General features: G+C 39.6%; 1 protein-coding gene across 3 annotated transcripts in view; it reads left to right on the plus strand.

Moving 5' to 3' along the window:
- LOC113531592 (E3 ubiquitin-protein ligase RNF43) overlaps nt 1–12,423 on the plus strand; it is a 96,291-nt gene extending 83,868 nt beyond the window's left edge. The window contains exons 3-10 of one of the 3 annotated variants that reach the window (XR_004577432.2): nt 4,474–4,548; nt 4,648–4,779; nt 4,893–4,994; nt 6,324–6,497; nt 6,763–6,865; nt 7,345–8,811; nt 9,429–10,026; nt 10,406–12,423. Coding sequence is in view for 2 of the 3 variants with exons in the window: in XM_026922413.3 (XP_026778214.1) it covers nt 4,474–4,548; nt 4,648–4,779; nt 4,893–4,994; nt 6,324–6,497; nt 6,763–6,865; nt 7,345–8,811; nt 9,429–9,454 (2,079 nt within the window). In the remaining variant the exon portion in view is untranslated. Of the gene's footprint in view, nt 1–4,473; nt 4,549–4,647; nt 4,780–4,892; nt 4,995–6,323; nt 6,498–6,762; nt 6,866–7,344; nt 8,812–9,428 lie in introns of all 3 variants that reach the window. The other 2 variants (XM_026922414.3, XM_026922413.3) reach the window with 2 other exon arrangements.
- The last annotated feature ends 888 nt before the right edge of the window (nt 12,424–13,311 follow it).

Here is a 13,311-nt window from a genome sequence, read left to right on the forward strand (position 1 = left end):
CTATAGACAATAGACAAGCCACAGAAATTTCCAGAGACTGCTAATCAATCACTCACACACACACACACACACACACACACACACACATACTGTTCAGACCTGAAATAATATTTTATTATACTAATCTGTCTATTGTTATACTAAAATGTTGTATAGCAGAGTGCTGCTGAATTCTTGAATCAGATTGGTCAGAAGGTGTTGATTCATTTTCTATAACAGCAGCTCTGACAGTAGTGCCGGCTGCGAGGTTTATATTAATGTACTTGTTCTAATACGTGACCGACTTGTATGGTGGACACTCCACGTAATTTAAGGCTGATAATAAAAACCAGATATAATTGTTCATATGGTGACGTTTCTGTAAGGAGGCATTTATTTGAACATTTGTGGAAGAATTCTCAGGTGTCAACAGTTTTCTGAAATGCAGCAGTCTGCAGGACAGAGGAGGTTACGCTTTATGGTTACACTTTATTTTTAACTATTAATTTACAAAACAGTCATTCGCAAATTGCTGTGGAATAAAACACTTCAGAATGTGCTGCTGTAGGAAATAATCAACTTCAGAGCGTTAATATTAACTTCAGTTCATCTTGGCCCACATCGCATTCCTTAATACACACGCACACACGTGTATGTGTGTATATATATATATATATATATATATATATATATATATATATATATATATATACTGCATGACATCATGCCCCTCTTTGGAATATACCTAAAATTTTCAACCTAATATTTATCCTCCATAATTGTAGAGTATGTGTGATTACCCCAGACAAGAATTTTGACACGTTTCCCTGTATTGAGAAAAACATGAAACCTGTTTACTCTAAGCTCCCTTATAATAGGAATCTAAGGGCACCTGTTGAAATAAATGAACTCTAAATCTGTATAATAAGAATTTGTGGTTATCTGTTTTAGCTGGTGTAGTCAGTTTCAGTGTGAAGGTGTATGAAGACCACTAAAGTGGAAGTAATCTGGGTGGTTGAAATGATACCATGTTGGACATTTGGATGAAATTTTATAAGAGCAGCTTTGTCTCATCCTTTGAATTTGCATTACACAGACACATATCTATTGACAAAATTCAGCAACTGCGCATATACATCCATTATAAATGATATATTTTATAATAAAATAAAGTATGTGAAAGTATTGTTGTTCCTGTGTGTGTGTGTGTGTGTGTGTGTGTGTGTGTGTGTGTGTGTGTGTAAGCTTCTGTGATCGCCCGCACCCTCAGGGCTCCCGCAGCTGTTTCAGCATGGTGGCTTTGTGTGTGTGTGTGTGTGTGTGTGTGTGTGTGTGGTGTGTAAGCAGGAGCCCTGAGGGGACAGTTAAGCTTTTCCAACCTCTACTACTGAACTCTTTAATAATTCCATATTAATCGTCCTGATTCCTGAATTGGGGTTTTGTTTTCCACTCCATTAGCCTGTTAGTGTCTCCATTTTTTTTTTTTTCAGGTATCCCTGAAAATAATTGAACATAAAAATAAATATAATAAACTGTTTAATGTTAGTTCTATTATGAGAAACTACTCTCAGGCAGAATTTATACATATGCGTAAGCGCGACTGCTAGATTGTCTCCATGTTACACTAATAGAAATAAATGAATGCTGTTCCAGCAAACTAATCATCCCTCTGCTCCATTCATCCTCTTTCATGTCAATATTATATACCACTGCTGTGATTTTAACAGTATTTGAGGGGAAACAAAACTTTATAGCATTGGAGGGGTTTATGTGGTGAGCAGAAATAGGGGCAGCAGGGACTCAGTGGTGAAGGTTCTTTGCTAGTTTAAATCGCAGTACCGCCTTGAGCAAGTCCTTTAACGCTCAAAAGTTCAGCTGGATTCTGGACTTGATTCTGCCTCACCTGGAGATCGCTTTAGATAGAAGTGTCTGCCAATGAATAAATGTAATGTCATGTAAGGATAATGTTAGTTTTGCTTGGAGTCAGTCCTAGCTCTGAAATGTGCTTGATTAATAGCACCAAGTAATGAGGTGAATCATTGGGTTTGATCTTTAAATGGTTTGTGCTGCTCCATCAGTAGGACATAAAACTGTGGTTGGAATCCTGAACGTTCCTCCTGTTCTGTGCGTATGCGTGTGTGTGGTCACCATTACTCATTTTGTGGGGATCAAATGTTCCCATGATGGGAAGAAAACAAGTAAATTCTGACATTGTGGCCATTTAGCCGACCCCCTTGTTGCTCAAAATGCAAGTTTCATTTGGAACAAAACAAACTGAGCCAAAATAAAGGCTGAAAATAGCAAAATGGTTAAACCACAAAAGAAAGTGACCAAATGCCAGAGGTCTCATCTTAAGATCAACATTATACATGGAGAAAGAACAACATTTTATATTCAGACCATTTCAAAGGTCTGCTTAATGTGATTATGAATTACACTCCATATAATCCAAGACTAATAATAAATGGATTTTTAAAGTGTTGTTTAACAAATAAAAACTTAGAATTGTTGATGTGGAGAGTTTTTTTTTAGATGACATTTGTTTAACATTTATAGAAGGACTCTTGGGTGTCAGTGCTTTGTAACAGTTATGGTGCTTTGCAAAGTTTCTCAGCATGATAAAGTCTTCAGGACAGAGGAGTTTATGCTAAGTTGTTTCTCTGTAAAATGATAAGCTGCATTTTTTTTTGAGAGAGAGAGAGAGAGAGAGTGGATGCTGGTGAGGGAATGACTGTTTATCGTCGCTTTAACGTAAGTGATAACTAAAACTAACTTGTCTCACAGACATTCCACAACATTACATTTACATATAAACGGTTATAAGTATAAATTGTACATATAAATTGTCGGTCATTTGCGGTGATATTCAATTAATTTTTACAGATGTATTTATATCAGATCTAAAGAGAAGGTCTTGGTGAGTATCATCATTTACTTGGCAGTGAATAATTTGAAACGAATGAATAATTTACCAGTAGTCTCATCCAAAGTTAAGGTCCACTCCACTTAATAGACCTTAAATGCAGTTATAAAGGCAAAAGGTGGCCATACAATTCATCAGCGCGTATTTGTAACACACTCATAGGGAAGGAAACACAAATATTTGAATTGGTATCATTTTGATTGTTTTCACACATATTCGGAATTAGTGACTAAGTCCAGAAGTTGCTTCAAGAATTATCCAGGGAAATTTACAGGGTTCAGTTTCTGGGCGCTCTATTCAGGTTATGCAAATCGCCTGCATGTAGTTCACACCTCCGAGGTTGCCAGATTTTTCTTGAGTAGAAGTGTCTCATACTGGGTTTTTCAATAGTGCCTAGACTGCTGCCTTTAAACACAAACACTTGTTTTTAAATTAAAAAAAAAATTAGGGATAGAAAATGTGGACTGAAGAAGGACATGGCTTTTTTCTTGCTGTCAAATGTAATACGCTGCAAAACTAAAGGCAAGCTCCACCATCTGTGCGCAGTTCATACGTAACTTCTGAATAGCATTTAACTCTGTACTTATTGCTGAGGTCTAAACAGTGTTTTGTGCAAACTTTAAATCCTCATTACACACGTATCACTGAACTCGAAGTAATTAAAATGCACTGTCTGACAGGGGAGTATTTGTTAGCTATTAATTCAATTTCTTTGGCTTCTTCATTTTATTCTCAGGGTTTGCACACTCCATATTCCTTTAACTAAAGGTACAAAAGCATCCTGACAAACAACCAAGCTCCAGTGCCAGTTTTCTGAGTGTGTAGTGTCCCTGAAAGAGCTTTTTAGACTTTTTCAGATATACTCACCTGACTCACGTAGATTCCTGTGCTGTTTGTGATAGAGTTCAGAGCTATGAATCAGATCCTCTCACAGAGAATAGAGAACAGAAGCAGACAGGATGGGGAGAGTGGGATATGGGGTGTGACAGTTGGTGTCTACTGTGGGAGGAAGTGAGTGACTGTGTGCTTGTTAGTCATGAATTAACACTCTCTCTCCCTTTCTCTCTCTTTCTCTCTCTCTCTCTCTCTCTCTCTTTCTCTCTCTCCCTTGGATGGGCTCAGGCCTTGAAGGAAGCATGTTCATTAACCAATGATTAATGTATTCGCTGAGTGAGCATTTCACCTACATCATGTTTGTGTGTTTTTACATTTCTGTTGACCTGAAAGCAGGTGTGTGTTTGTGTTGGCTGGCTTTTTCCTCCTGTCCTTGATACACGTGCAAAATTTCACACTTTTCATGTTTTGTTTGAGGGTGTAGCTCATTTTTTTCTTAAGTGGAGGGTGAGGATATCTAGAATAACAAGGTTGAACACTTCAACACACACACCAATACACACACAGACAGTATATCACACACAAGGTCACTTGTGGTGGAGGGGTATGAGATTGCGTAATGACCAGACTTTAACAGTGCTGCGATATTGTGTGTTTACACTACCATCTAGTGGCAAGTTTGATATTTAAACTCCATATTAAGTGATATTTTCTGTCTCTCTTTCTTTTTCTTTCAGGCTCGGCTGGCTCTAAACAGGGGAGCTCAGGCTGTCATTTTTGACATCACTGATGATGTTAACGCTGCTATTGAGGTAACTGTGTGTTTGTATGTGTGTGATGAAATCAGAGTAGCTAGATTGAATGGATAGTGTGAAAGAATAAGTTGTGACCTCACACACTCTCGCACACAGTTGAATTCTGGCTTCCTGAAGAAGCCCGTGGTGATGGTGAAGGCAGCGGACGCTGAGGAGCTGATGGGACTGGTCAATAAGAACGAGGAGGCCAAGGTTGAGATCAACATCATGATGGAGACACCCAAATGGGTGAGCGCACACACACACACATGCACACACACGCATATACACACATGCATACACACCCAGAATGGACACAAAGAATGTTCATTTTGACACACTTGCTTTCTCTCCCACTCTAGCCTCATTATGAAGTGGGAATCCTCTTGACAGTCGTCTTGGTTGTGCTGGCAATCATTATGATCTTTGCCTTTCGTTCTCGCTGCAGGTCCAACAGAACTTGGGTAAGCATGTCACATTTCAGCCTTTTACACACATGATTTGTCTACACACCAGTGTTGTGGAGTCATGTACCCCCAAGTCCAAGTTTAGTATAAGTCATTTCTCCCTCACATCTAAGTCAAATGCAAAGTTCTAGTGAAATCCAAAGTCTTATCCAAGTCAAATCCAAAGTCTTACCCAAGTCAAATTCAGCCATATGCAGGTCAAATCCAAAATCCAATGAAATTCTAAAGTCATATCTAAGTCAAATCCAAAGTCCAAGTAAATTCCAGCGTAATAGCCAAATCAAATCCATGTCAAGTCTAAAGTCATAATCATGTCAAGTCCAAAGTCATATCCAAGTCAAATCCAAAGACCAAGTCAAATCCAAAGTCCAAGTTAAATCCATGTAAAATCCTACATAATTTCTGAAGCAATTCCAAAGTCCAAGTCAAATACATGTTAATGTATTTGTTAATAAGTCCTGAATAGGGTCCCTGAGAATGCTGCGGTGTTGCTATTTTGGTTGGGCACAAGCAACTAGTCCCGCTAGTTGGAGAAGTTCCAAAATAAAACCTATTGCGTTCTCTTAGCACACGCTATTGTGGACAAATTGAGGTTCACATTGTGTTCTCTTCACCAGAGAGCTCTGCTATATCCACCAGCGCATGATGTAACAGAATCTGGTTTCACTGTTTGATCAAGCTTTATGGAAACACGTCCATCTTCCCCACTGTGTTTAGCCATCTGGCGACGGTAGACTGGTATTTGCTGTAACCAAATATATGTAAATGTTATAAAAACACCCACCATTGGCAAGCAGAAAGTGGTGAAGTGCCAGCATCCAGCTACAAAATTTGCAAGTGGACATGCACCATAACACCTTTGGTATTTTCACTAGACTAGTGCTTCTCACTGATATTTTTAAGTCACTTTGGAGTGAGGCAGAATACAATCTAAGCATATAACTAAGAATTTGAGGCTTAAGCAACTCACAAATTTTAATGACTTGTATGTCTGAAAACCATTAACAAGAATTGTAGTAATTATAGTCAGAATTATAGTGACCCTTCTTCGTACTGTAAATATGAAGTAAAATTATTTAGTACAGGTATACCTCCCAGTAGAAGAGTCTCCAAACACATGAAGAGTTTTTTTGAACAATTTCAATGCATTTGTTTATACTGCTAGCAAGATCTATTCCACAACTGCATTGCTGTAATAACTAAAGAGATGGCCTGAATCAGTGTGTCTCTTGTTATTTTGTAAATAGAACATGTGAGTTAAACCATTTTGTAAACTAATATGACACCACAGATCGAATCCTTGTTGCTTTCTTACCTGGTTCCCAGGACTCGGTGCATCAGCAGACCATGCGGGCCATTAGCAGGCTGGAGACGCGTACCTACAGCTCTCAGGGCTGCTCAGGAGGATCCCATCATCCACGTGGTGGCCGAGGGTCAAACAGCAGCTCCAGCTCTGGCCCTATGTGTGCCATCTGTCTTGAGGAGTTCCTGGATGGACAGGTGAGGGGAGAAATGAAGAAAGAGAGAAAGAAGAGGAAGAGGGACGAAAATTAAAAATGGATGTAGATATGTAGAAATGGAGCAAGCATACATTCCCAATGACAGGTGTATGGAGTATGGAATGCAACCCATGAGAAGTTAGTTAGAGTAATGCAAAAATTTGTTCTAAATAATTGGATAACCATTTCTGATAAGTAGACAGGTGCAGCCATATTGTTGTGTCCATGGACAGGCTTTCTGATGTTTCTTTTCTCCTCCTTTTAAGGACCTGAGGATCATCTCATGTGCACATGAGTTCCATAAGGAGTGTGTGGACCCTTGGCTGCTTCAACACCGGACCTGTCCGCTCTGCATGCACAACATAATGGGTAAACAGCACCAGAGTACCCCACAAAGAAATAAGAAGCTTTATTCAGCAACCATGAATATACCAGTATTTTAAGACACATTTGCCCTCTTTATGCCAAAATACAATTTCTTTCAAAGTTTAGCAAAACTGAACACTTACGGGAGATTTTAGAGGGACATATTAGACAGCACTCTATATCACCATTGTCAAAACACCAATTGAGGGAACATCTTTTGGAAAAATGGTGTTCATTCCTCCAGTACAGTTCCATATATTTGTAGATTTTGTGCCCTGGTGTACTTAAGATGACCTGTGGTGGCCCAACATCTTACTAAGACACTTTTTGTTGTTTTTCCTTTACTTTGTCACCCATCTGTAATAGAGCAAAACTAGAACCCAGTAGCTAATCTAGTGTTTTTTTGAAGAACAGTGATAGAAAAGTGCTTCACACTTTGCTATACTACTGCTTTTCTTCCTAATCAAAGACTTGGTTTCTAGCAGGTGCAGAGCCGAGTGGCCGTCAGCCTCAGCGAGTTCGTGGACATCCACCGCCAGAGCACAGCCAAGCTTTTCTGCACCCCCACCCACAGCATTACACAGCTTCTCACTCTTTCCCCCAGCACCCCATTCCCTTCTCCCTACGACCCCATTACCCCCGCACCCTCTCGGGACCCTATCCCCAGCTGGGAGCCTATGGCGGCTCCCCTCCCTACCACACTCGCTTATTGAGCACCAGCTGCAGCTATCATCTGGCCCCTGATGGGCACCGTGCCCGACCTCGCCACAGCTGCCGCAACGTTGGGCACCACTACACATCACCGCGTCGTCCGTGCCACCACTGCCATCCCAACCGGATGCGGCATCAAAACCACCACCAAAACCAGCGCCACGGAGGTTCTCAGGGGCGCCAGGATGAGGGTAGCTGCTCAGGGGCCAGCTATGGCACGGAACGCAGTGGCTACTTCCCTGATGGACCTGGCAGTGACTCAAGCTCGGGCCCATGCCACGGCTCATCCAGTGACTCAGTGCTCAACTGCACTGATGTAAGCCTGCAGGGTGTCTACGGCAGCTGCTCCACCTTTCGTAGTTCGCTCAGCAGCGAGTACGACCCATTTGTCTACCACAATGCAGGTTCTGAAGGTCCGACAGGTAGTACCAGGCCCCGATCTCTAGATTCAGGAGTAAATCAGACTAGTGAAGGGCTTGGGTTTGAAGAACCACAGCAGCAACAGGCTGTATTCAGCCATGTGCACTACCATAGACACAGACACCACTATTACGAAGAGGGCGAGCCCAGCCAAGGACCAGGAAGAGGCTCTGATGAAGAGCAAGGGACTTCAGTAGTAGCAGCAGGTAATTCACCCATGAGTAAAGACTCAACTTTGTGTCAGGGGGCACATGTTGCCTGCCATTGCCCCAAAACGGACCCTATAGACAGGTGTATAGACAGGTGTGGACCTCCTGGTGGAGTGGAGGATCGGGACGCAGCTCCTTCATCCCCCACTTCCTCCTTGCCTGGCACCTCAGTGCTGATCCCTACACCAGCCTGCTGCCACCCAGGGCACACGCACTGCCAAAAAACCACCAGCTGCAGTCTGGAATCTTCTGCCCCACCCATGCCAGCTGTGCACTTCCATCAGAGAGTGGACCTACAGGACGATTGCAGCATCCACATCCACTATGGGCAAAGTCCCGCAGGTTACTGCTGCCCCCCTCCTCTGGGTGCAGCATCCACACTGCTGCCCGTACCTGTAATCCTGGACTCAGGTGGGCTGGCAGAATGGCCCTGCTGCAGGGGTGCACGAAGGGGGTGGCAAAAGCAGGTGCAACAGGCTCATTCTGAGCCACAGCTAATGGGGACAGGCACTCTATTGGACACACCTCTGTGCAGAGGACATCACAGTGCCGGGCATGAGCTGCCCACAGAAATCTGTCTCTACTGCCAAAGTGTACACAATAATCAGGGTGAGTTCAATGTGTCAAACATCAGAAACATTTTATATGTTGTAATTCACATATACCAAGCTCTCATGTAGCATAGTAAAAGTGGATGTTTATATATATATATATATATATATATATATAGTACATTGCTGTTAAATTGGGCTACATTTGTTAACACTGTAAAAATGTCACATTTTTTCATTTAAAAGTTTCTCAGTACTTCAAAAACTGCACTAAAGCTGCAGCCTAGAATTCACAGTTCATGTCTCCTTGGAAGATCGGTGACGAAAAAGTCTAGCATTTTGGTGCTGTAGCCGTGATTTTGCATTTTAGCTATAGTTAGGGAAATTGTGGTAAGAATGACAAGACATCAGAGAAGAGTACTATAAAGACATACTAAAAAGTATACACACATAACTTGTATTCCAACCATTTCAGCCTGCTCTATTGTTATTAATTTTGCTTGTGAAATTTCAGTGGCAATAATTTACTGGGACTGAATTTTGGTGGCTATCCCAAAATTGTCTATTGTCTGAAAGCGCATGTAGCACTGTAGAATCATCTGAGTATAAACATATCATATCTGTGAGTGGTTTTATTCTGAGACGTGTGCTTGTGTCTTGTTTTACTTTGTGTAGGATCAGAGGAAGAGTCTGGTGTTTGAAAACTCTCTCCATCCCCAAACCTCACGCTGCTACACAAGAGCCGAAATGGACAAACGAATCGGCCGTCTCTCCCACTCTCTGTCTCTCGCTCACTCACTTTTTTTCACAGTCTTCCAAATAATTCCATATCTCAAGACAGGCATCATTTTTCAGCATCACTCAGTTCCCACAATTGTTCTGTAACTAAAGTCTGATGCTCTTAGAAAAAAAAGGGTTCCTCATGGGTTCTTTGGATGGTTAAAGGTTTAGTTTTTGAAAGGGATTTTATTTTGGATATTTTTTCTTCTGTAAGTTTTTCTTTTATTGGAACCTTTACACAGAGATTTCTCCAAGAGGCAAATCAAAAAACCCTTTAGGGCACTAGAAGGAACTTTTTTCTAAGAGTATAAGGGTATGTCAGTTCAGACTCAATTCCAGCAGGTGATAATTGATGGTTAATGGTACTATTGATGTATTATGTACTTGTAACCCAAGGTTCTGAATCTATTATTTTCTGTTTTTATCATGCATCACAGGTTTACCATGCATCACTCGGTGAACTGAGAGATGTTGGCTAGACCTTTACAAAAGGGTGAAAATGATTTATCTCACATTATTTTTTTTCCTTTTGGAAACCGTTCAATATGTTCATTAAAAAAAACAAGTCCCAGAATTCCTTAGTTACCTCCATGCATCACCGCAAGCTGGGGTAGCAGAAGCAGGCCCCTGTCTTTATCTTCAAAATTTCCCCTTTTGGGGAGTTCGCGCTTCACAATACACTGTAATGATCCATTTTGGTCATGACAATATTTCATGTTAGTGAAGAAAAAGAATACCCATGTTGATTTTGTATAGCCATTACTGGTAAAATAATACTCTTAACCCCCATATGACTTAATATCCTGTCTGCTACTAGAACTACAAATTAGACCCAGCGGCTCCCTTTTACTCATCTGATCTTATCTTTGCAGAGCACTGAACACACCCCAACGTATGATATCATCAATCAGAGTGGAAGGTGTGCATGGTTGCGGTTAGGATGTCGTCCGAAGTGATGATGTCACTCAGTGTTCGTGCTGCACATGAAATAAGTGCCTGCCTGTCTCTCTCTCTCTCTCTCTCTCTCTCTCTCTCTCTCTCTTTCTCTCTCTCTGTCTCTCTCTCTCTCTTTCTCCAGCCTACCTCAGATAACCAATCAGAAAAGTCCTGTTCACATCACGGTACTTCAAAAGTAAAGCTCTTGCCTGGCACCCTCTCTGTTTACTTCTGATAAGTGAGAGATAGGGTGCTTTACATAATCTGTCCTCGAAAAAAAAAGATCACTGACTGTTTGGAGGTCATTTAGGTTTCGGGTCTTGTGCTCGTTAATTTGAGAAAGGCAGCTGTCATTTGTGTCACGGTTTTTTGTTTGTCTTTTATGTCCTTTTTTTGTTTTCTCGGTTAAAACGAAGCAAACTGACTGAAAATGTTAGGGTTGGCAAGGATTTCAGAACCTACTTTTGGTCATTTTTCAGATTCTTGTCATTTAGCTTGAGCTGAGGAAGCACTAAATTACCCACGAGTACATGCTTTTACCTCTGACCCTTTACCTCGTGTATGACTCGCATATATCCATACGGATATGGATCATTTCAGAAATGGTCGCCAGCCTGCAAGCTTGCCAAAGGTGCCTCTTTTTTAAACTTGCTGCAAGATTTTCAATGTTTTCATTACTTCAAAATGCTGTAATCAGTGTTCCTTCAGAAGTTGGTATGCTTTATCCTTGGAAATATATTACAGTATATTCTATTTAGAATATATGAACAGCACACTGCAGTCATTTTGCATTTTCATAACCAGCAGGTAACGTCTATTGTTTAAAGACAGCAAAGAAAACAGCCCTTTAATAATTATAGAATAAAATACCAACAACTGTCACAAAATCAATTTATATAATATGGATTTGCTCTCATAATTTAGCCAAAATTGTTATTATGATTCTAATTTGGCATGATCTAATTGGCATGATTCTAATTTTAGCATCATGTCTTTACTTTTGTTGCTTCTGTAGTTGTGGACCTGTACGTTTTCACATGCGAAGTTTTTAATTTCCTCTTTCAAGGTCAGACTGTTTTAATTTCCTCTTTCAAGGTCCTCTTTCAAGGTCAGACTGGCTAGAAGGAAAAAAATGTCATGTTGTTGGTCACCTTTCTAAAAGGTAGTAAATTCACACAAATCAAAGCAAAGGTCAGGTCATCAGAGTAAAATGTTCTATATAGATAAACCATGGAATTAAACCTTAAGGGTTGGTTTTTTTTTTAAATAAATAAATTAATTAAACCACTATTGATCCTATACATTTCAACTGGTGATACTCATAAAGTGACTTATTTAAACCAAAGTTAATAATTAAATGGAAAATAATAAAAAGGATATGAGATACCCATCTTTTCAAATGTTAGACAGTCGTTTGATTGTCTCATGCAGTCATGTTGTCAATAAATCTTTGTTTGTGCCTTGAATTACCATGAACCTGCCTTACAGGAAACCTGCTTTGCACTTCTGCGTTGCCTTTATATTCATGTAATGTTGGCCTGAACGTTCTTTCATTACAGGCTTTGTCTTAAATTTACAATTTCACATGCAGCACTTTGGAAAAATGTTTAAAAAAAATGTAAGAGTGAAACCTGAAGCAAAACAAGCTAAGCATTATGTAGCTACTAGTACTGGGAAACATCATAGAAATCAATGAAATGTCAATGAACACTAAGGGTGAATTTATCTCCTTTGTTTATTTTTTTACTTTCATTTATTTGCTCTCTTTTCTGATGGCGAATGAGCTGAAACTGCCTTTTGAATAGAGCAAACTCCCTCCAGAATACCGAAGGGATATGCCAGTATATTTTCAATATTTTGTGTAAAAAAAAGAGAAAGAAAAAAACATTAATGAGATAAAGTGTTGTATTTTATATATAATAGACATTTTTTATATAATAAAAAAAAAATTCAATATGGTAATGTCACTAATATATTTATTTACTAATATATTTATCCAGTTTGTCCAGGTTTAAGAAAATGAAAAATGTCATTTTTCCCTTTTTTTGGAATTTTATCTTTATGAAACTTACGACTGCCATCATAGATGTATCAACTTAGCATCATTCCAATTATATGCAAATAAATTATTTTTAAATAAAAAGATGCAACATGTGCTATTGATAATTTATTTTTCAGATGTTTGTGCTTTGGCAGATGCATGCTGTACTGAGGTGTAAGTAAAGAAATGTTACTATACATAATATTTACATCTCTTTTACTAAACAGGTGCTTAAACTTTACGATTCATATACATATATACATGTATTATCCATTTGTAGAATCACTATCTTGTATCAAGATCCTAAATCAAATTTAACCAAATTTTTCACTAAAAGTCAGTAAATGGGTAAAGAGAGGACTGGTCAGAAAAGCAACCAGGAAGCAAGCGGTAACTGGCAACATGATGCTACCACCACCATGTTTCACTTTGCGGATTGTATTCTCGGGGTAATGGGGAGTTTTACATTTTTTGTTCCATGGCCAAAAAGTTCAGTTTTGGTCTCATTAGACCAGATAACTAGTGGAATCCGTTATAACGTAGTGATTTTACACCAAAGGGGGGTGAATACTTATGCAATCACAACTTTTACATTTTTATTTGGTATTTTTTTTGCAGACAATATTAGTCTACCTCTCCACTTCAATATCATGGGATATTTTGTGCAGATTAATGACCTGTAATCCCAGTTAAGCCCATTTCACTTCTATGTTATAACAATAAAAATGTAGAAAAGTTCCAGACACTTTACATATAATCTGTAAGGCTTTCCTTAGAGGGGCAAACTGAAGACCCAATAAT

The sequence above is a fragment of the Pangasianodon hypophthalmus genome, chromosome 27 (assembly GCF_027358585.1).
Source record: "Pangasianodon hypophthalmus isolate fPanHyp1 chromosome 27, fPanHyp1.pri, whole genome shotgun sequence".
Classification (NCBI taxonomy): domain Eukaryota; kingdom Metazoa; phylum Chordata; class Actinopteri; order Siluriformes; family Pangasiidae; genus Pangasianodon; species Pangasianodon hypophthalmus.